At 52.7% G+C, this 22,774-nt stretch overlaps 2 protein-coding genes across 2 annotated transcripts in view; one reads left to right on the top strand and one right to left on the bottom strand.

Moving 5' to 3' along the window:
- Positions 1 to 13,838, top strand: part of SEC14L5 (SEC14 like lipid binding 5) — a 36,005-nt gene extending 22,167 nt beyond the window's left edge. Inside the window, exons 8-16 of the mRNA XM_057380631.1 lie at positions 3,551 to 3,740; positions 3,991 to 4,079; positions 4,475 to 4,545; positions 5,160 to 5,331; positions 5,970 to 6,104; positions 6,457 to 6,594; positions 7,316 to 7,561; positions 8,487 to 8,665; positions 9,672 to 13,838. Of these exons, the coding sequence (XP_057236614.1) occupies positions 3,551 to 3,740; positions 3,991 to 4,079; positions 4,475 to 4,545; positions 5,160 to 5,331; positions 5,970 to 6,104; positions 6,457 to 6,594; positions 7,316 to 7,561; positions 8,487 to 8,665; positions 9,672 to 9,777 (1,326 nt within the window). The 3' untranslated portion in view covers positions 9,778 to 13,838. The remainder of the gene's footprint in view (positions 1 to 3,550; positions 3,741 to 3,990; positions 4,080 to 4,474; positions 4,546 to 5,159; positions 5,332 to 5,969; positions 6,105 to 6,456; positions 6,595 to 7,315; positions 7,562 to 8,486; positions 8,666 to 9,671) is intronic.
- Positions 13,839 to 14,408: 570 nt separating this feature from the next.
- NAGPA (N-acetylglucosamine-1-phosphodiester alpha-N-acetylglucosaminidase) lies at positions 14,409 to 22,701 on the bottom strand. Its single transcript, XM_057380666.1, has 11 exons — positions 22,538 to 22,701; positions 21,827 to 22,312; positions 20,504 to 20,643; positions 19,833 to 19,941; positions 19,464 to 19,592; positions 18,450 to 18,658; positions 17,629 to 17,676; positions 17,200 to 17,328; positions 16,169 to 16,300; positions 15,953 to 16,013; positions 14,409 to 15,419 (listed from the first exon to the last, which is right to left on the bottom strand). Exons 1-11 carry the CDS (start codon positions 22,699 to 22,701, stop codon positions 15,188 to 15,190), a joined length of 1,839 nt encoding a protein of 612 aa, XP_057236649.1. The 3' UTR covers positions 14,409 to 15,187.
- Positions 22,702 to 22,774: the final 73 nt, after the last annotated feature.

Here is a 22,774-nt window from a genome sequence, read left to right as displayed (position 1 = left end):
TAGGAGGGAAGGAAAGAAGGAGCAAGGATAGCACCAGAGAGAGTAGTTGGGTGGGCTGAGTAGGTAAATGGTGCTTGGGAAGAGGAACAAGCGATCCCCCTTGGAAGCAGAGAACAGCTGGGTGAGGTACCAACAGTAAAAGCTCCCAGGCTTAGAAGGAAACGGTTGGGATGGGTTTGGAGAAGTGCTCTGCATTCATGGGATTGGGAAGATGTTAATCTTTTTTCCTTTACCTAACCTTTCCAAAGGAGACTGCTGCTTATCAGGAGCTTTGCCAGTGCTTTCTGCATGCTGGGATATATCTGTCTCAGAGCTGAGTGTGTCTCATCTGAGTACAGGGAGTCTGAACATGATTTAGAAAGCTGCTTTTTCTTGGAAAAATTAATGTGGATCACCCAAGCAGAAATAAAATGTAACAAAGATTTAGTGCTATAGTTCTGCTTCTGCTGAACTCCTGAAGTTCCCTTGTGTGTAAATGCACATGGATTTTGTTGGTCCCAGGAATGGGGATGGAGGAACAGCTACCAGAAAACCTCAGGCTGAGGAGAACACGAGGTGTGGAGGCAGTGTGAGAGCTGATAAGCTCCAGACACCAACAATGCTGATAAAAGCTGATAAATTCACAGCACCAACCATCTGCCAAAGCTGGCCAAGGCCACTGGTGTCCAGTGGCATCAACAGCAGGTTGGATATCTTGGACCGTGTCCAGGAGGTGGTGACTGCTGGGTGCAGGTAGGGACTACAGGAGTATCTATATGATAAATATGACATAAATATTGTGTATATACACACACCTGATGGAGCAAAGGCTCCTTGAAGGGCTGTCACAGCTCCCTGCCAGCTGTTCTCGTGTCACTGATGCTCTGCCCATCAGTGGAGAGCTGGGGCTGGGCTCACAGCCAGCCCGGGTGGGGAGTGAGCTGTGTGAGCAGCTACCTGCCTCACCAGGAAAAGTGGCCCTGCTAAAACCTGCCTTTGATCTGTRCCAGCCTCCTGACAGGGGGACAGGCAGGCACTGGTCCCCAGGTGTAGCTGTGCTCTGAGCCAGAGGATGTGAGGCTTTTCATGGACACCTGTCCAGTGAAACAGTGGGGGCTCCATTGGGATAGGAGATACCTCACCTAATGGGTCCTGTWTGGGCACAAGACAGGGAGCCTTTGTCCCTGGTGTGAGCTGTAAGGATYCTGGTTTCAGCTGGAATAGGTACCATCTAAACCTTTCTTCTGTGATCTGGTTTTCCCCCACTCTGTGTCAGGGRCTAGGGAATGGAAGCTGGAGAAGGAAAATGTGAGAGCACATGAGGAAATGGGGAATAACTGTGCCTTGGGGTGCTTGGAGCTGGGTGGGATGTGGCAGCCCTTGTTCCATGTGCTGGGAGCCCTGGGAAGGTGTAGCTGAATCCTGTGCTCCAGAGTCAGCAGGAGCTGCCTCCTCAGGCCTGTGGTGGCCTCTGTGGGCCTTGTGCCCAGGGGGTTGGGTGCACAAAAAGGAAGGTGCTGGCTACTGAAACTTCACTCTGACCCCCTGACTGCTCACCTGTTTGCTTCAACTGATTCCCCCCATCAGAGCAGACAAAAATCAGGAGCTGTTCCCTGGAGAGGCTTTTACCTTGCTGTGACAATCTGTTCTTTTCATTTGGAGCTGGGATGGCCTTATTCCTCTGTCAGAAATTATCAAAAAATAGATCTCCTGTTTCTTGGAAAATGGCCCTTCTTATTTTTGTCCTCTGTCCTATTTCACTCTYCCTTCCCTGTTCCTTCCAAAGCAGACATTACCTTTACAATCCAATGTTGTTGCTTAAAAAATTTGAGGARTTGAGGGAACAAAGTGCAAATGGTGTTGAAAATGCAGCAATGCAAAGCTCTGCTCATGGCTTTGCACCATGCAGGAGAGTGCAGCAGTTTCACCAGTGCGTACAAAAGCGAGCTGAAATTAAACCTTCATTTTCTTGCATGTGGTAGTTATTGCTTTGGTTGGACAAGGATGAAAGACTAATTCCACTGTGGAATAAGTCTCCTTGGAGCTTCCTGCCTTTGGTCCAAATAGAAGTGCTGGATTTGCCTCTTGCCTGAAGCTGTGTTCAGGGGAGGTTGGAAACATGAAAAGTAGCAAACCTTCCAACAGCCATCCCCTGTGCTGCAGGGATCCACGGGCTGTTGTGGCTGGCTGGGCTGGGACTGATGAGTGACAGCTGCCTCTGAGCAGCAGGAACACAAACCTGAATTATCTGTTGAAAACTCTGCTGGCTTTACAATTGCTGTGATGCAGAAAAAATGTTGGTGGAATTCCTATAAGTACTCCTGATATCCTCTTTGGGAAGGCTGCTCTCTCCAGGACACGCAGATGCAGCGTTAGAACCAGTGTTAATCTCCCCCCTGCTCCTCAGGTTCTTGGTTAAGGCTGCCTGAACTCTGCCACTTCTTTAGGTGAGTCAATATTTGCCAACTCTTGCTTGTGAATCCGGGATTGCTCCCTCCTGMCACAGCTGCCAGCCTTGCTTTCTTCCCAGCTCTCTGTTTTCCTSAGCATGGCAGTGGACAAAGGAGCTTTGACTCCTGCCCATGGGGTTTGTGTCCCAGCAGGGCTGGGAGTGCTCGGGTTATGCTCAGCATAGTGTGGATGCTCCAGAGGAGGTGATCCCTGTTTCACAGAGCTGGAATTTTTAATGGAAACTTGTAAAGAATGAGGCCAAGCACTTTTGGGGAAGCTGGAATGAGGGACTGGGAATCCAGTGGCACGTGCAGCTTTAATCTAGTTGGGTTTGCAGCTGGTAGGCCTTTAGTCAGATCTGGCACTTCTGTGGGATCTGTTAATTCCTGCTGCTTGGCATTCCTGGCAAGTTTTCCTTGATTCCTCATCTAAAGGGAACGTGGCAGATCTGGAAAGAAGTTGGAATAAGCCAATCTGGAAGGAGGTTGGAATAAGCCATTCTACAGAGTTGCCTTGGAAAGCTTTTGTGCCTGTAATATTATAATTACTGACAGCACTGGGAGGAGGGAGCAGGAGAGGGTGTGTTGTCATTTTGGCTGGTTTGCTTCAGGAGCTGGTGTGGTGTGATGGGGCAGGGAAGCCGTTGGAAGCACTCAGCACYTTTCCTGTGCACACACCATGACAGGAGCTGGAGTTGGTGCTGCTGGCATCATTCAGACTGCACAGCTGTGATGTCCTCCAGTGCTTGCTGGATTACCTGTGGCTCTTCCATCCTGTGCTGATTTGCCCTGGGCAGGTGAACCTGCAGCTCCATGGCTTTCACACAGTGCTTTGGTGGTCCTTGTGGGTAACCAGCCAAGGGAAACATCAGCCAGCCCTGGGTTTGCTGGGGCTCCTGGGAATTGCACTGTGGAAGGGCTTCCCACAGGCAGTAGGCTGCTCCCTTCTTTTGTGCTCCTGGCACCCTCTGCTGCTTYCAGCTGGGTTAGCTGCAGAGGAAGGGAGAAGGAATGGAGGTTCAGTGTTTGCTGTCTTAGTTTTAACAGATTAAAAAAAGGTGTGCACTCTGCAGCCCCCGTGGAATGTGTCAGTCCTGACCCTGCACTTTTCCTTCTCCCAGATCCCCAAGGATGAGCACATCCTGCGGTTCCTGCGTGCCCGTGACTTCAACATCGACAAAGCACGGGAGATGCTGTGCCAGTCGCTGTCCTGGCGCAAGCAGTACCAGGTGGATCTCATCCTGCAGTCCTGGAGACCCCCGGCCCTGCTGGAGGAGTACTACACTGGGGGGTGGCACTACCAGGACAAAGGTGAGGAGCTGCCCCTGCCMCAGGCTGGTTCTGGCACCTCCCCAGTGACCTGGGATTATTCTTCACCTGTAATTGTATTTCCGCTGCATAGATCAGGCAGAGCAGTCACTCCAAAGCAGTTTCTCTGACAAGGTTACTYTCGGAAGTGGTTTTTATCCTTTTCAAATATTTAATGTGGCTTTTAAAAAAGGTTTGAGTGTGATAGCCTGGGGACTGAAGTGCTCCCCTCTCTAAACCCTTTGTTTTGAAGATGGGCGGCCACTCTACATCCTCCGCCTTGGCCAGATGGACACCAAGGGTTTGGTGAAGGCCCTGGGAGAGGAATCCCTGCTGCGACACGTGAGTTGTGCCTTCATGTTCCCCCTGCCACTCAGGGTGTGTGGAAGGCTTGTCATGGTGTATCAGGAATCCTGGAATGGTTTGGGTGGGAATGGTCCTTAAAGTCTATCCCATCCCACCCCATGCTTGGCCAGGGACACTTTCACAATCCCAGGCTGCTCCAAGCCCCATCCAGCCTGGCCTTGGACACTGCCAGGGATCCAGGGGCAGCCACAGCTTCTCTGGGCACCCTGTGCCAGGGCCTCCCCACCCTCCCAGGGAACAATTCCTTCCCAATATCCCATCYATCCCTGCCCTCTGCTGTACTTCTGTGTGTTTTAAAATAAGATYTCAGGCTCTCCTGGTTCCTCAGCCATACTCAGGCTGATCCCTGTCTGTGCTGTCTTTGGTTCCAGGTTCTGTCCATTAACGAGGAAGGACAGAAGAGATGTGAGGAAAACACCAACATCTTTGGCCGCCCCATCACGTGAGTATCATTGGTTTTTGTGAATCCTTGCAGATTCACGGACATGAAGAATGCTGCTGTGGGGTGATGTCCTTGGGGTTATAGTGCAGACAGCAGTGTGTGTTATGGGCTCTTTGGAGAACTACAAATATATGTGTGTGTGTATAGATTCCTAAATGCAGATGAATTCTACAGTTTCGTTGGAAAGCAGGTATTCTTCCTTGCATCTTTTTCATATCCCATCTCAGTTTAATTTAATCTTCCTGTCTTGCTGATTTTAATCCACATCTTTGAAATCCGATTTTTTTTAATACAGGAGCCTGTCTGTCAGATTCCATCTTCATTTAAAATGCATTTTTACATTATTTTTAGCAATAGGCCTGCATCCATAGCTTCATACTCTTCCAGAGTGACAAATGTTCTGACCCTTGGGGTTGGCTGTCTGTTTTACCTGGAGCTCACCTGGATTCAGGTGTCTGCTGCATGAGTGGAGATGTGCTTTTCATTGGAACTGCTGGTACCCCTTGTTGGCTCTCCTGGATCCTTCATGGGCTGTGGGGTTGCTSTGGATCCTAAACCAAGCAGCCACCRGCCTCTAAAGTTCTGACAGGTCTTTCTCTGCCTGTTTATTTTAGCTCCTGGACATGCCTGGTGGACTTAGAAGGGCTCAATATGAGGCACCTTTGGCGGCCTGGGGTGAAGGCCCTGCTCAGGATCATTGAGGTGGTGGAGGACAACTACCCCGAAACCCTGGGGAGGCTCCTGATTGTGAGAGCACCACGGGTCTTCCCCGTGCTCTGGACCCTGGTGGGTGAAATYTGGGCTCTGCAGGATCACTGGGGCACTGGGGCAGCTTCACAAATCAGCAGAGGCAGGCAGGGAAGAGCTCCAGGTAACCTGTGGTGAGCTCTGAAAAAGCCCCAGCTGAGCCAGCCATGGGGTGCCTGTAGCTCTCTGGGTTCTAGTGGCTGCCATCCACCAGGACAGGATGTGAAACCTGAACTGGAATTCGCCATTTCACCCAAACTTGGAGTGTTCTCATATAGATGGGAAAAGACATATTTTTTAATCTCATGCTGTAGGACATTGAAGAGTAAGAAGTAGCGAATAATAAAGCTGGTTCTGCCTGTTGCCTGCAGACTGCTCTGGCCATGTGAGAACGAAGTTGTTACATTTCTTCTGAGGTTTATAGGTGAGGCAGTGACTGCAGACCTCCTTTACATGGAGCAGAAAGTGTTGTGAGATGATGATACAGGATACTTGGAGAGCATTTCYATTTGTTATCCCTTCCTTGGGGAAGTGCCTCAGAGCTGTGAAGCTCTGCACACTGCTGAGACCTTCCAGGCTAGAGTCCAAAGCATCCTCATGAGATGRTGAGATGGCTCAGACATTGTGTGCAGCCTCCCTCAGTGACAGCCATGCCTTCTGTGCCCTTCCTCTTGCAGGTCAGTCCCTTTATCAATGAGAACACGCGGCAGAAGTTCCTCATTTACAGYGGCAATAACTACCAGGGCTCAGGGGGGCTGGTGGACTATGTGGACAAGGAYGTGATCCCAGATTTCCTGGGAGGAGACTGCATGGTGAGTTTTCCTTCCTCTTGTGTAGGTGGAATCTGGAACTGCTCCCAGATTTCCACAGCCTTCTGGAAGGGGTTAAAGCTCTGTGCTGGCCAGGATTCACCTGCTCTGAGCACGGGGCTGTTCATGTGGGCACAGGAGGCTTCTCCCTGCATGGGTGGGGCTGCCCTGGGGGTCCTGGAGCTGGGTCAGTGGGCAGCTCTGTGGGAGTTCAGATAAACCTTGGGTAATTACAGTGAACTCAGAGGGATCCTGCTCCAGCTGAGGGGTCAGCCTGTGTCTGACAGCTGGCAAGGGTTCCTGGTTCACTGCTGGGCCATCCTGACCCTCCTGCTTGTCTGTGTGGCCATTGCAGTGCACAGTCCCTGAAGGGGGGCTTGTCCCCAAGGCCCTCTACCAAACTGAGGACGAGCCCGAGAACACGGATCACATCCGCCTGTGGACAGAAACCATCTACCACTCTGCCAGTGTCCTCAAAGGAGCCCCACATGAGGTACAGGCCTGAACTTCCCTGGGCTGCAGGAGGGGCTGGGCTGRGCCAGGGATGTGTCCCCTCGGCTGGGGCTGGAGCAGCCGAGGGCTCCCASAGAGGGGGCAGGAAAGGGCTCAGCAGCAGCTGCTGTTCCTGGAAGGGAGCAGCTGGAGGTATCAGAGCTCAGAGCAAGTGTTCGAGCAGCAGTGTCTCTCATCTCTACCATGGTCTGATCTTCTGTAAGGTCCAGTCTCTTCTTCCTCCTCCTCCTGGGGCCCCTCAGTTTCCTTTCTGACAGTTCAGCTCCCATTCCAGCAGTGTAGCTGAGACAGTAATGGGGGTGACAAAGGAAGGTGGTGCTGGMCACTGCCTGATGGGAGTCACCAGGAAACAGGATGTCCCAAAAAGGAGCAATGAAGCATCCAGTCAGTCCTCTGGCCTCTCTGATGGGGAGTGACTGATGTGCYACTTTGCTGTCTCCTGCTTTGCCTCATTCCACTGAGGTTTTTCTAGAAGAAGTAACTCATTTACAAACAGCTCTGATACAGGGAGAGAAGGTGCAAACACCTGAGYGGGTGTGCTGTGGTAGGGTTGGGAACAGGAATTGGTGTTCATCCCCCTGAGGAACCAAGACCAGCAGCCAGCTGAAGGATGGGGGAGCCCAGTGTGTTTTTGCCCCAGTGGGGAGGAACACACTGCTGCCACCTCTCCCTGCAAGGTCCTTGTTCTGTTCCCTTCTTAGATATTTGTAGAGATCCTGGAAGGGGAATCTGTCATCACCTGGGACTTCGACATCCTGAAGGGAGATGTGGTGTTCAGCCTCTTTCACTCCAAGCGAGCTCCCGAGCAGAGTCACAAAGAAGCCATGTCCCCAAGTGCCTCTGCAGCRGGGGACAACGTGCAGCTCATCGACAAGACCTGGGTGCTGGGGGTGGATTACAGCCGGGTGGAGTCTCCTCTGGTCTGCAGAGAAGGAGAGAGCATCCAGGTCAGAGGGCGGTGGGTCCTGGCGTGGGTTTAAAGTCCTGCAAACTCCAGAGTGTTCAGGTGATGGGAGAGGAATTGATGGTGTGGGAAATCAGGTACTGCTGGAAATGGGGCTGTGGTTGTTCCCAGCAGCAGGGGAGGGAGGGGTTCTGCCCCTCTGCCCCTCAGGTGAGACCCCACCTGCAGAGCTGCCCCAGCCCTGGGGAACAACAGCCGCAGGACCTGGAGCTGCTGCAGAGAGCCCAGAGGGGGCCACAGAGCTGCTCCAAGGGCTGGAGCCCCTCTGCTCTGGAGCCAGGCTGGGAGAGCTGGGGGTGCTCACCTGGAGAAGAGAAGGCTCCAGGGAGAGTTCAGAGCCCCTTCCAGGACCTAAAGGGGCTCCAGGAGAGCTGGAGAGGGACTGGGGACAAGGGATGGAGGGACAGGACACAGGGAATGGCCTCCCACTGCCAGAGGGCAGGGATGGATGGGATATTGGGAAGGAATTGTTCCCTGGGAGGGTGGGGAGGCCCTGGCACAGGGTGCCCAGAGAAGCTTTGGCTGCCCCTGGATCCCTGGAAGTGCCCAAGGCCGGGCTGGACGGGGCTTGGACAATCCTGGGACCGTAGAAGGTGTCTCTGCCCATGGCATTAGGCAGAATGGGATGAGCTTTGAGGTCTCTTCTCAACCCAAACCATCYTGGGATCCTGTGATCATTCTCTGGATTCCATGGGATAGTGGTTGCTGTCACAGTCCTGATTTAGATGTGTCAGAGACTCCATKACAAAAATCTAATGGAAAGTAAAGCTAAATGAGCTTTTTTTCCCCCTACTGGCACTCCAGAGCTGTGTCTCAGGCATGTCAGACAGGTGAAGGACACCTRTGCTAGATCATTCAGCCATTCCCCAGGACACCCGTGCTCACCTGCTGTCCCTCCCTCTCTGCAGGGCTCCCATGTCACACGCTGGCCTGGCTTTTACATCCTGCAGTGGAGGATGCACGGGCCCCTGCCCTGCTCCAGCTCCAGCCTCCCCCGTGTGGATGATGTCCTGGCCTCCCTGCAGGGCTCCAGCCACAAGTGCAAGCTCATCTACTACTAYGAGGTGCTGGCCTCCAAGGACTTCAGGTAGGGCATTTGCAAGGGGTTTACTATGAGTTGCAACAGAGAAGCCAAATGAGAGGATTGAACCTGAGTTAAACATTTGGATACCGGAGACCCCCACAGGGGATGTGTTTCATTGCCATTGTGTCCATTGTGTGAATGGACCCAAAACTGATGGATGGTAGCATTTTGTGCTGTAGGTATTTGAAAATTCCCTGGACTCTGTGTCCACCAGTAGAATTTGTGATTTGCATCTTGCCTGCAGCTGCCTGAAGAGCAGGAGGTTTTTGACTCAGGAGAGTTGTTATCCTAATTGGGAACATTTTGAGGAGCTACTTTTGGATTTAAATACCATCTGGGCTATTTCCCAGATATTTAGTTTCCCAGATATTATTTGAGAAGGAGGAGCACTTCTGAGCAGGTCAGCAGTCAGCCTTGGCAGGGTATGCCTGGCCTCCTCCTCCAGTGCTGAAAGCACTTCCCAATYTCCTGCAAATCTGAGATCTGTGCAAGTCCTTGAGCTTTCCCTAGAGCTGGAGGTAGCCTTGGGCAGAACAGACCTGCAGGTGGTGACCTTGGGGTGTGATCTGGCCAGGCCCTGTGGGCTCAGAGCAGCAGCAATGCCTCTCTGCAGTCAGGCAGACCTGTTCCTCAGGGCTCTCCTGAGCCCAGCCTGTGGCTGGAGGAACTGGAGAGGCTGGACTTGGGACTGGTGTCCAGCAGYCTGGAGGCCTTGGCTTCAAAGAGATTGTGTTTGGAGTGCTCTGCACTTTCCTTTCTCCTCAGGGAGAGAGGCTCCAGCTCCTCAGAACAACAGYCACAGACAAGGCTGTACAATAATATCTGTAACTGGAAAAAAAAACACTAATTAATTTTTCATCATGACACAGAGATTCTTAGAGAGCAAGTAAGAACTGATGGGAAAGAAGGCACTTGTGCAAGTGTTACAGAGAGGGAGCTGATGGGTGGGAGGAGTGGGCATCCCTTAATTGCTGCCTTCTAACAGCACATCTGCTCTGTCCCATCCCAGGGGATCCATGTCAAGCCTGGAATCTTGCAACAGCGGCTTTTCCCAGCTGAGTGGAGTCACCACATCTTCCAGCCAGTCCCAAAGCAGCTCCCACCTTTCCAGATAGCAGAGCCAAGGCTGCAGCAGCAGGGAAAGACCCCCGGGGCTGCTCCAGCCTTGAACCAAAGAGCYCCAGGGCTGAGCCGTGGGGCAGTCGCAGCCATTTGGACACAGAGAGGCCTCTGSGAGCTGCTTCCACCCCAAAAACTGAAATTCCAAAGGCAGGTTTAGGAGTTGTAGGTCAGCTGCCTGCTTCTCACTAGTCTCCWTCACCACCTGTGGATTTTGGATGCCTGTGAGTTTGCAGGAATCTGTTCTCACTCCACTCCAAAGGGCTCTTCTCATYGGTCCTTTTCCCACAGAGGCTGATGTTGCCTTACCTGTTGGACCTTTAGATAATTCCTGGTAGCAGAACTGATGGAATTTCCTGGGTGCCCACAGGGTACTGGCTCCAGACATGTGGGCATCCCAGGGCCAGGGCCTTGGAAGGAGCTGCCAACACCTGGGTACAGGTAGGACGATTCAGAAATTGCTTCCAGGCCAAACCAAAAACCTCACCTGGTCTGGCAGGATGATCTGGGAAATGTGTTAGATTTTTTTTGACCCAGCTGAGAAACAAGGTCAAAATTGTTTCATTTAGAAATTCCAGGCATTGGATCTGCCTCCAGTGAGTGGCATCTTCCAAACTGTTCCTTTTTTACTCAGGTTTACAGCAATAATGAGTAGGTCTGTCCCATTCCTGAKTGGATGGGAATTGAATCCAATTCTAAAGGGCTAAGAAAAGCAATATTTGTTTTCCTGAAGGCACAAGATTTTCTGGCAGTATTACAGAACTTGCTTCTTTAAAACATGAGCTCACTTGAAACCTTTCAGAGGGGCATGTATGTATGTAAGCACTTAGTGAAGCCTATTTATTCTATAGTAGCTTATTTTAAATTAATTTTTAACTTATTTATAATGTCAGAAATGACTATTTATTAAATACAGTCACCTTTTTTTAATGGGATGAACTTTGTTTTAGAAAGGAATAACTAATTGTCTTCAATCCCAAGAAATCTTTCTGCTTGGGTCCTSATCTTTGTGATCATTGGATGTTCTTGCAAAAGGGCTGCATTCGGGTAAGGGCTGTGTCACCTTCCCTGCAAAGAAAGGTGACAGTCCAGYGCTTTATTTTGGACTGGTTTTTTAGGATTAAGAAGCAAGGATTGAGGCCAGGAGTTGTCATGAAGATGCACTGTCTTCCTACACACCAAAAAGGCCATGTTTGTCCCTAATCTCTGCTTGTCCCTGTGGTCAGGTTGGGGAGCAGAGTTATCCATCTTCTTGTCCAGGTGGCAATGAGAACAGGTGTCAAATATTCATCAGGTTTTTATTCAGGAATCTGTGAAGTTGTTCCTTCCCACCCTGCTGTTTGTAATCACTGGTTTGAAGCACCAGGTGCTGCCAAATATGAAAAGAGCCCAACTATTTGGAACAATGGAAGACAAGAACTTGATGTGGTTTTAAGTTGTTTGGTGGGACTTCTAAGGATTGGAGCYAAGGGAATCACTCTCCACCTTGCATCTCTCCCTGTGAACAGGTAACTTGGTTATGTAGAGCTCAGGAAAGTTCTGATTTCCAAAAATTTCTCAGTTGTTCCACAGATTTCAACATTTCTCCCAAACAAAGGAAACTTCTGTCTGTCTCTGGCATTTCAGCATACATGGGGGCTTATAGAGAGGGACAAWTACACCTTTCCTCTGGAAAATGAGGAATGCTGCAAGTGCATGTGTGTATCCCTCATGGAAAATACTTGACCCAGAATAAAATCTGATGCTCTAAACAATTTCAGATTCCCAAAGCCCCAGGAGAAAACCCAGCCCTGTCCCCCTTGTGCTGTTTCAGGGTTTTACCTTCCTTTCTCATGTGGTTGCTCACGTTCCTACAGTGGCAACATTCCTGTTCCCTKGGTTTGCTCTGGGTAAGAATCTCTTCCTTTGCTCTGGATTTATTTTAAATTYTATTTTGAAATGTGGGATAAGCTGTTTTCTGCCCACCAGCAGTTTTGAGTGTTTGACTTTTTCAGTGAAGCACCAGACRTTGGCCCTGGCAGATCTCTGAAGGGTGAAATGAAGGACTGGTTCCCCAGAGCATCCCTGGCTCTGAGAATATCCCAATCCCAGTTTTTCCTTTTGGCAGTACCACTCCTCTGYCCACGAGAGATCATGGCATGGATCTGGGAAGCAACCTGTGCCCTCTCCTTGGCAAGGTTGCCCGGGTTATTCCACCTGACAATTTACTTTGAAACCAATTTAAATAATCCAGTATTTTTTTTTTCTTTTCTCCCGAATGTTACAGAAGAAAGGGAGCAACAGCCTGGATGTTGTGGTTAATGCTGTGCTTTTTAAACCTGATTTGGTCAACTGCAGGTGCCAGAGACACAGAATTCTACATCACYTTTTCCCCCCTCAAATGACATCAGTGTGCTTTAGAAAATAAACTCAGTTTTCTTCACAGGGAGCTGAGGCTGGGAGGGGTTCTGGATCCTTGAAAATTTTCCTAAGCCAGAACCTCGTGAAATGGCTTCATTTTGGGTGGTGAAGCCAAGCCCTCCCAGCTCCCTGCCCAGCCAGGGGGTTCAGGCTGAGTGCAGGGAAGGAGCTGCTGATTAAAAACGGGCTCCCAGTGAATTGGGCTCTCTCCCYGTTCCAGATCTCCCATATGCAAACACAACACCTACCTCAGAGCCGGTGCCATGTCCCATGGGTGGCAGGGGAGTGCTGGATGCTGAGCTGCAGGGCCCAAGGGCTGTGCCCCAGTTCATTAAACAGGGCCARGTGGGAAACCTTCACTGCCACTGARTTCTCCAGGTCTGTCCTATTCCCTGGGCTCTGTCCCAGGGCTGGGAAGGCAAACACGGAGCATGAGGATGAATGGCTGACCTCAGCTGTTGTTCAGGGCACAGTCCTGAGCCGTTTTTTTGCTGCCTCTCTGGTGTGCAAAGGGCTTTTCCCGGCTGAAGGAGAAGGGCTGAGTCCCCGGGACAGCAGGGCAGCTCCAGCCCGGCAGGGCGCAGGGACAGCGGTGCCTCGGTGTCACCGCTGCCGGGTGCCAAGAGACGAGCTGAGCCCGCCCTGGGGCTCTCATGCTCCGCAGGGAGGCACCCGAGCAGCTCGGTCATTCCACAGCTCCTGTCCTCGCTGCTGGGAACAGAATTCCCAACTAACCAGGTGGGGGAATCTGGAGTGACTGAGCTTCAGCCAGGTTCCTGTGCTCAGCCAGTTCAGTTCTGTTTGTTCCCCTTCAGGAACTTTGAATAACAATTTATAATCCCAGCTTGGTTTATTATCAAAAGCTTTTGAAAATGCCATAATCCACTCGGAATTCCCAGCAGGAAGTGGTGAGCCCAGCTGTCCACCCYGCTGGGCTGGGAAGCTGCAGGGGCTAAAGCGAGCTGTGCTCCAGGCAGGGAATCCCTCATTTCAAAAGGCATTTTATGGGCTCACRCTGCTTTAATATCCCAAATGTTTGTACTGTGAGCAATTAATGCAAGGAACAGCTATCAGAGACTTAATTGACAGCAGCTGTCAGAGATCCCCGCATGCAATTAGCTTTAATATTCCTCCAACACCTTTGTGATGCTCCTTGCACCTGATTATTTCTCTCTTGGAAGGTGAAATGGGAGTCAAATCACATTTGCTGGCTTTTAATGACACCRACACCTACTTCCAAGCTTTCAGTTACACCTAAGTTAAATGGGCATTAATTAATTTTTTGAATAAGCACTAACTTTCCCTCCCGTGCAGCTGGCTTTGGTTTTATACACTGAAATCTTCATTTTTTTTCAGCCAAGACCCCCAAACCTCTTGTAAGAGCCCTCTGAAAACCACAGGGCACTGTAACAACAAATGTACTCCAGTGATGGTATCTGTGGGTCCTGGCAGAGCTGTACTTTTGGGTATGTTGGAAATAAAACATCTCTGAGAACACAGGGAAGTGTTTGATTCAATTGTTCAGATTGGGGGGGAAATCAAAATTCAAGTCTGTCTGCTGCTCTCTTTGCCCCCAGAAGCAGAGGTAAGGCTTGTATTCACTTTTCCCTGCTTTTCAACTGAAATGTTTCAGCTTTTTCCTACAGAACCAGCATTTTTTGATTTCGTAGCAGAGTAGGCTGGAACAGCGCATCCTGCAGTGTGATTGTTATTAAAAATAAAAAAAAAAAAAGCCCCTGGGTTCCACTGGATTAACTGGGAAGGGATCACAGGTCCTTCTGCAGCTGGACACCAGGAATTTTGAGTTTCAGGCAGATAGTACTAATGACCTTTATTCAAGTTTCAAGTAATCTTCTGTAAATCATAGAAAAATAGAGTCTCTTGCTTGCAGGCTGATTCAATGCCAACAGTGGCACAGATGATACACATCCTTTACTTGGAGAGGTAAAAAGGGAGTGAGTGCATAAAGATGTGTGGGGCTCAGCCAGGCTCCCACCTCTCTGCAGCATCCAAGGGGCTCATCTCAGGCTGGGTTTCCCTCTTGGGGAAGCAAACCCAAACACTGTTTTCATGTACCATGCCAAGGATGTGTTCCAGATTTCCAGAGCAGGTGCTGGGCACGCTGGCTTGGCTGGAGCCCTTGCTGGGCCCTCTGTGTGGCTGGGGCAGGGCAGCCCAGGCTGTGTGCCAGGCTGTGTGCCAGGCTGTGTGCCAGGCTGTGTGCCAGGCTGTCCCTGTCTGTGCCCTTCCCCACGGGGAGAGCTGCAGGCTGTGCCAGGGTACCTCAGCCCATGGAGCCGGGCAGAGCCAGTGACTCCTGGGATGTGGAGAGACGTGAATGGAATGTGTGACCTGACAGGGATTGTTGTGGTGCTGTGCTGCAAGAGCTGCCTTAAAACAGCATCTGTCACCCTCTGGGGCTGCTCTGGGCTGGGCACCGGTCAGAAAACACTGCAGCCTTGCAGAGAGCTGTAACAACCCCAAGTGTCATCTCTGAGCCACCACCGGGGCCAGGAGAAGAGGGCCCTGCTGGTAGTGGGTGTGGCACCTGCTTCAACGTTTTAAACAAATTTTTGTCACTTGATCAAAATCTCAGCTTCCCAGAGAAGGGCAGACATTGACTGTAACGCCCTCAAGCCCAGCTTTGTACCAGAGGCAGTTCGTCTTGCATCTTTAAAATACTGAGGTGAGCAGGGATGTTTCTGAGGTGCCTGTGACTTGCATCCCTCACCTGTTTCTCTCACGGTTTGGAAGGAACCAGCCTGTTTCCTGCTGCAGCTGTGGAATTCCCTCACCCAGGGGATGTCCTGCATCCCCTAATGCTGCACTCCTGGGGGCTGGGGCAGCAGAGTAAAGGAAATGACAGCCTCAGCAGGGGAGTTCATGGGCTGATGCTCCTCAGGCAGCAGTTGGAGGCTTCCAGTGGGAACAACCCCAGTCCCACTCGGTGCTGAGGGGCAGTATGGAGTGCACAGTGAAATACCTCATCTCTTCCCATCTGTGACTCTAAAGGAGCTCTTGGTTTGGCTCCTGAGTGTCCTCGGGCTCCTGCGTGTCCTGGTCCCAGGCAGCAGAGGTGGGGGTGTGAGGGGTGTCCCCGTTGAGGTCCYTCAGTGGGTGGTAGCAATAGTCACGGTGCTGCTGCCCCGAACGTGCCCTCAGCACCAGCCCCACGTTCCCCAGGACGCTCAGCACCAGCAGCAGGGCCAGGGTACAGCTCAGGGAGAGCCACGAGCTCCTGTGGGACACACAAACCACAGAACCAACAGCTCTTCTGTGCCCAGGGTGCAAAGGATTGCCCTCCCTTCTCTGCCTTCTCAAGCCTGTGATCCTGCTCTCAGGCAGCAGAGAATCAGGGACTCAGGTTGGAAAAGTCCTCTCAGATCATCGAGTCCAACCATTCTCCAGCACTGCCAAGGCCACCACTAAACCATGTCCCCAAGTGCCACATGAACACAGCTTTTAAAACCCTCCAGGAGAATCCCTCCACCCCTTCCTGGGCAGCTGTGCCAAATTCCTGACCATCCTTTCTGGGAAGAAGTGTTCCCAATATCCAACCTGACCCTCTCCTGGCACAACTTGAGGGCATTTCCCCTTGACCTGTCCCTGTTCACTGGGAGCAGAGCCCGACCCCCCCAGCTGCCCCCTCCTGTCAGGGAGTTGTGCAGAGCCACAAGGTCCCCCCTGAGATCCACCTCCTTCTCTGCAGACTCAACACCCTCCATGCTCTGTGACAGCCTCTGAGATASACAGTTACTGCCACACACTTACTCTGACAGAGAGAACTTTTCTTTGCTCCTTTCCTTATTCTGAGAAGCCAAACACTGTCCAGCTGGAAAACAAAGAGGGAAGAAAGGCAGGGGAGGGTGTAAAATTCCACTCAAAAAGAGCAAGGTCAAGCAGAGCTGGTGACTAAGCAAACACCATTATGCACTAAAGCTGCTCTTCCAACTCCCTTTTAAAGTTCATCCCCCTGCAGTCAGGTACCTCTGTGTAAGTGGTCCTGCAGTGCCCCATGGTGAGTGATGTTGCAGCTGCCCGTCTCGGGATCACAGGGACACGAGTGGTCACACGCGCAGCGGCTCTGGCAGCTCGGCCCAAACCAGCCCAGGGGACACTCTGGGGATGGGATCACAAAGGGATTGGTCATTGCCAAAGCCCCACCTGCTCTGAGAGCAGCCAGGCTGTGACTGCAGCTCCCCCAGCTCAGCTGAGCCAGCAGCAGCCTGGGAGCACCATGCTGGGAGTTCAGGGCTGCTCTTTGGTCTCACAGGGAAGTTTGTGTAAAACTGGGATCACAGAATCATTGAATGATTTGGGTTGGAAGGGGCCTTAAAGCTCCTCTTGTTCTACCCCCTGCCGTGGGCAGGGACACCTTCCACCATCCCAGGGTGCTTCAAGCCCAACCTGGCCTTGGACACTCCAGGGATGGGGCAGCCACAGCTTCTCTGGGCAACAKCTCTGGGASAGGACTGTCTGAGTGTTCCCAGGCTGGAACAGAGCATCATTGACAGAATGAGGCACCCATAAAGGTCACACCCCACTGTAATTAACTCATTCACTCAGATACAGGGAGGCCTGGAGTGGTTACCAAGCAAGAACAGGGCCAGCTCCATCAGCACATGTGGTGTGAGGGTGGCATGGCAGAATAGCCCACTGGAGCATTCCACAGGCACTGACCTGCATCACCTGAAGCCTGGGCAGCAGCAGGGCCTGGTGCAACACTCTGGAGCAGAGGATATGTTGCATCCTATGCTCTGGGAAAGGAATGCAGTTCTTTGGGGCTGAGACTAAACAGGAATGCACAATTTTCTGTTGAAAAAGCAAACTCCTTTCTCCTCCCTGCTCCTTCCTCTCCTTTTTACCCCATTTGGGTAGGACAGGCAGGCCCAGAAGAGCTGGGAGCTGGCAGCTGATGTTCAGGCCTGAGGTCCTCCTTGCTTTGATTACAAAAGGTGGCTCAGAGGTGACACAAAAGGCTGTCCCCAGCCCTGGTGGTCACTGAGAGCAGCCCTCACCGTGCTCACAGCTGGTGCCATAGAAGCCCGCGGGGCAGGAGCAGGTTCCATGCACAGGATCACAGGAGCTGCCGTGCTGGCACTGGCATTTCTGGCTGCAGGATTCCCCGTAGGAACCAGGAGCACAAGCTGCAGGAGACAAGCAGAGATGTTACCCTGGCTGCAGCAGGGAACAATCCCAGCCCTCAGCCACAGCTCAGGGTGAGGAGGGATGCTCACCAATGAGCCCAGTTTGTGCCCTGAACAAGGAGCAAGGGCTTAAGTGCCTCACACCAAGCCAATCGTGAGCTGCAACTAAACTCACACTGCCAAAATTGCAGCCCATAAGGTGGCCTTTCCCTTCCCCTCACCCTCTCAGCTGTTGGGAAGTGGTTCCCACTCCCCTCTCCCTGGCTGTGAAGAGGCAGTGGAGGAGCAGTCAGTATTTACCATCAGTGCAGTTGCTGCCAGTCCAGCCGGCGTCACACAGGCATCCAGCTGTGCAAACACACACAACAGACATTACTGACAACACAAAAACACCTGGAAGCAGCAGGGACTCAAAATCAGGAGCCTCTGCCTCTTGGGGTGTCCTCCTACCCCTGCCAGCGAACCCCCAGAAGAGGAATTCTGCACTCACACCAAGGGTGGGTTCAACACACATCCCCTCCCCAGCTGCCACACGCAGCAGAGTGACTGCTGATGGCATTCCCCAGGATCAGCCCTGGCAACACCGCACCCACCAGGCTCTGCCCACCCACTGCACTGGGACACACCTGAATGAGAGTTGAACTGGCAGAACAGGAAGAGGGTAATGGGATTGGGCAGGCACAGAGGGGCAGAAGCTGGGGGCGGACATTCCAGCAATCCCTAGGTTCAAATCCATGGAAGAGTAGTGACTGCACACTCATAAAAATCATGAAGCAGGAGAGGCAAGTAAAAAAGGAAGTGAGGGAACAGAGGCMGCTGCTGTCACACACTGTAATACACATCCCTACCAATCAGAGCACAACCCTGGGGCAGAAAGGGAAGCTGAGGCACAGTGCTTCAAGTTTCCAGCCCCAAGCCCCAGCCCAGCCCTGCTGCTAGCTCCTAAAGGCAGCRTGTTCTGACCACCCAAGCCTCAGCCACTGGAGGGGAGGGGAAGCAGCCCCACCCACGCAGCAGGTACCCAGCAGGCAGGCAGGCAGGCAGCCAATAGTCCCCAGGGATGCACCCCAGGGATGCACCGCCAGTTCCTGCCCCTCCATTTCACCCCCGCGGGGACTCACAGGCGCTGCAGATGCCGTGCAGGCTGCAGTTGGCAGGGCCGCAGTCCAGGGTGTCACAGGCAGGACCGGCCCAGAAGTGGCTGTCGCAGTGGCAGTGCCCGGCCACACAGAGCCCATGGCCACTGCAGTCAGGGGGGTCACAGCCCGGCTCATGYACACACACCACGGTGGAGATGCTCCGGGGACAGCGCCACATGCTGTCAAAGGAGCTGGGGACAGCAGAGGGGACAGCGTGAGCTGTGTCAGCACTGTGCTGCCCAGCCCGAAATCAGTTATATAACCCACAGACTTCATCCCGATCTACACCAGCAAACAAGAATATGAATATTGGGAAAATACAAACATAAAACTGCACTGGAGTCTATGTTTTAACTGAGTGTTAAATCCCATCTGATGGGTATCATTTCAAACATGGAATTACAGAGGCAACACACAGAGTCTCCCTTTAAGCAGTCCCAGCTTCCCTAGTTTTAGCACTCAACACACCTTTCCTTGAATGTTACTTGCTTTGATATAAATTATATCATTGGAGTTATGGCAACTGAATGTTAAATCCCTTCATGTTTACAGTCAGAACTGACTAAAAACCTGAATTTAAAGTAAAATATTCTTTAGGTTCCCTCCAGTGAGGCAGGGCAGGGTGTCCCAGTCARTGTTTCTCTTCCATAATAATAAGCTGCTGACAGATCTCTGCTAATTCCTATCAATGTGCAGCTCTGAATCTCCCAGACTAAGAGCTGCTGCCTTATCCGATTCCCACATCAGCCACTCAGTCACAGCCACAGCTTTGCTGCCTGTCTGCAGTCAGCTCAGCTTTAATCCTGGATGACTAAGTGGAAAATATATGGAGTCACTCAATCGCTTTAAATTCTAGAGCTGCTCTCTCCCACAGATCCTGTCACCTGCCTTTGCTGTGCCCTCCCAGCCAGGCCAGGGGGTGGGACTGGGCTCTGCACCCCAGCAGGAGCTGCAGGGGCCCCTGGGCAGCCCTGGGCACGAGTCACCAGCACCTACCAGTGCTCAGAGGGGTAGCTGGCCAGGGTCCCGTTCAGGACCAGTGTGGCAGAGCCTCCACCGTCCAGGTTGATGGCGTTGATGACTCCCTGCTGCTTCAGGAATTCTGCCATTTCCCACAGGTTGACCCTGCAAAGCAAAGGCTGTCTGTTGATTTTACTTCAGTGAAGCTGTTAGGCCAGAAGCTTGTTGCTCTCCACGGTGGAAGGGGAAGTTCTCCCATCCCAGGCACTCTGACATGCTGTATGGAAGCTGCACGAGCCTTTTCTGGTTCTCTTAAGCCCTGCAAGTCTCTGCCTTAAAACACATCCCTGGCAGCTGCAGCATCCCTCCAGTTCCAGGAATCTGAGACCTTATCCAAGGCCTTACCCTCTGTATTCTGTCTGTCCATCCACGTGAACCAAGACGAGCCGGCCCTGCCTGTCRTGTCCCACTGCAGTCCTGGCTGAGATCACATTGATGAACTTGTCGAAGGTTCCTGCAGCACAGGGAAAAATTCACACTCAGCTGGGGGACAGAATGGCTATTTAGATACATGAACAGACACATTTGTYTGCAGAACAGCTCCCAGCAAGGGGMTCATCYRAAYTGAAACMGCGAGAACATAGCCCAGGTTGCTCTTGTTCATCYAAGCCCTACAGAAGTGTTCTTGATTAAGTTTTTGTCTGGCACAGGGACAAAGCAGGGAATTATCAAGACCTCAGCTTTAAATTCGTGTAACAGGCAACTGATTTCAGTTTCTCTCGACAGGTTAGATGGGATATTGGGAAGGAATYGTTCCCTGGGAGGGTGTGGAGGCCCTGGCACAGGGTGCCCAGAGAAGCTGTGGAGCCCCATCCCTGGAGTGTCCAAAAGCCAGGTTTGGACAGGGCTTGGAGCAGCCTGGGACAGTGGAASGTGTCCCTGCCATGGCAGGGGGTGGAACAAGATGRACTTCAAGGTCCTYCCAACCCAACTATTCCATGATTCTATGAAAGTTGGTCTTGTGAAATGCCCCTCCTTCCAAGAGCCCAATTAGAAGCACAATCCACAGCATTTACCTGTGGTTTGAGTGTCACCACACTCAGCCACCCGACTCTGGTTGATGTACACCTCTCCRTCCCTCAGGAGCCAAACCACCCCACTCACAAGCTGCACAAATGGGTTTGATTGATCCAGGACATCTTCCTCAGACAGGTATCTAGGAAAGAGAGAGTAGCAGGGGTTATCCACAGTCACAGCACGTTATGTAAAAGCCTCTCCCGCTGCCAGCAGGCTCCAGAAGCAGGGGAAGGGGAGAAGAAGGTGAAATGAAGAAGACAGCTACATCCAAAACCAGGGGCCAAGCAGTGTGAAACATCACTTTAGCAGCCAGAGCAGCCCCTGTTTTCCACTCTTCTGCACCAACCCACAGCTAATGGTGGACCCAGGCCACTGTGCCTGAAACAACTCCTGCCAGAAATGTGCCCAGTGGATCTGGGCCACRGTAACAAGGGCAGAAAGCATCTGGCAGAACACAAGGACAGAGCCACTGCCAAATACTCAGGGATCTGTGGAAGCAGCTGTAACATCTTGCTGCCTGTCAGCTTCTATTCTGCAAAAATGTGACACCAAACAGCTTTGGAGAGCATTTGGAGCTACAGCATTCAGCCTGCCTGCAGCTGCACAGGATGCTACCTGCTCCCTTCCATATGGGAAGGGGGTCTCTCCRCACTTCCAGACAGCAAAAGGGCTGTTCAGCTGCCACTGCCACGCTCGGGTTTCGTGCCCCATCACATACTGCTTCCCAAGGGATACTGCTCTCTGCTGAATGAGGGTGATGAGGAACACCTGCCTCATCAGAGCCTGGTGSTGGGGATGTTTGCAACTGAGAGGACAGGAGCAGGGGCTGGAGCTGGACAGTCATGCTCTGCCAGAGGTTTTGGGTCTAAAAGTGACTTTTCTGTTGTCTTGTGGCAGCTGGATGCTCAACTTTTAGTTTTTTAGTATCTGTGACTGTGGGCAAAAGCTTTGTGCCTTGTAGAAAAGTGTGGAAAACATGCAGAAAGGATTCCCTTTCCCTGTGGGAAGGGAACACGAAGATAACATGAACACGGCTGAAAACAGATCAAACTCCACAACAGCTTGGACAGAGACTGGCAGCTTTCAAAGCCTGGAATTACCCACTGTCAGCCCAGGGAGAGGCATCCTAGGACTTGAGCAAGGGCCACAGATCTCACTGCTCCCTGAGGTACAGGAAGAATGTCTCTAACTATAGCACTCAAAGTGAGGTTCTACTCTAACTGGGGAGGCCAAGGAGACAGTGCTGGGATGAGCTTCCTGCCCAGTGATGCCTAAAGGTCTTCAGGGTGGAGAGCACTCTCCAAACACCCCCCAGYTCTTACCCGAACACCATGGTGCCATCCTTCCGGATACCAAACTGAGCGTTTTGCAGGCCTCCAGAGTTTCTCACCAGCTTCCCATCGCTCACAACATTCCCAAGGCACTCTCCAGTTTCCATGCTAAAGTACCCGCCGTTCTGGGCCACCAGACACTTCCTGAGCTTTGCAGTCTCCTCCACGGGGGCTCTGCGATGAGCCAGGCAGCCGCCGGCGCCGCCCGGCTCCAGCACCGAGAAGGTCCTCAGGGGGTCCCTCACGAAAGTGAAGTGGCCATAGGCCACCTTGCGGTCGCTGCCCTCCGGGGGGATGTACGAGACAAACGTTCTGGTGACAGCCACCGGGCCGGCCGTGCTGTTGTCGCCGGGCCACGCTTCGTGCGTGACGTTGCCGTACTTGCGGGGCTGGCAGTCCCTGACGTGCCGGTGGCCGTGCCGGGGGCCGTGCTGCCAGGGGGGGTAGGGCTGCAGCAGAGGCTCGCTGCGGGGGCTCCTGCAATGACAACAGCCGGTTGCCCCAAGGCCGCAAACGCGGGGTGACGAGAGCGGCACGGATCGGGGAGGGCACGGCCCCGCTGACACCCCGGGCCCGCTTCTCCGCGTCCCCGGAGTGACCCACCGCCTTTCGCAGGCGGCTGTCCCGCTCAGCTMAACCCGCTCCACCAGCCCGACCTCAGCGCGCCGGGAGCCCCGGGACAGGCAGTGCCCAGACACTCACCCGGCGCCGCGGGCCACCTGCAGCGAGCCGAGCACCGCCAGCGCGACCACCAGCACCGTCCCGACCCCCGCTCGCCCCGATCCCCGTCCCGGGGCCGGGCCCACCCTGACCCCCGCCCGGCCTGGACCCCCGCCCGCACACCCCGCTGCCCCACACGCCGCCATCTTGGCCAGCGCTCGGCGGCGGCAGCGGCAGCGCCCTCTGGCGGCTGGCGGGGCCGACCGGGAGACGGGACAG

The sequence above is a fragment of the Malurus melanocephalus genome, unplaced genomic scaffold (assembly GCF_030028575.1).
Source record: "Malurus melanocephalus ecotype Western Australia unplaced genomic scaffold, MMel_1.1 scaffold_465, whole genome shotgun sequence".
Classification (NCBI taxonomy): Eukaryota; Metazoa; Chordata; class Aves; order Passeriformes; family Maluridae; genus Malurus; species Malurus melanocephalus.
Note: the sequence above shows the minus strand (reverse complement) of the source record. Positions and strands in the feature narration are given on the sequence as shown.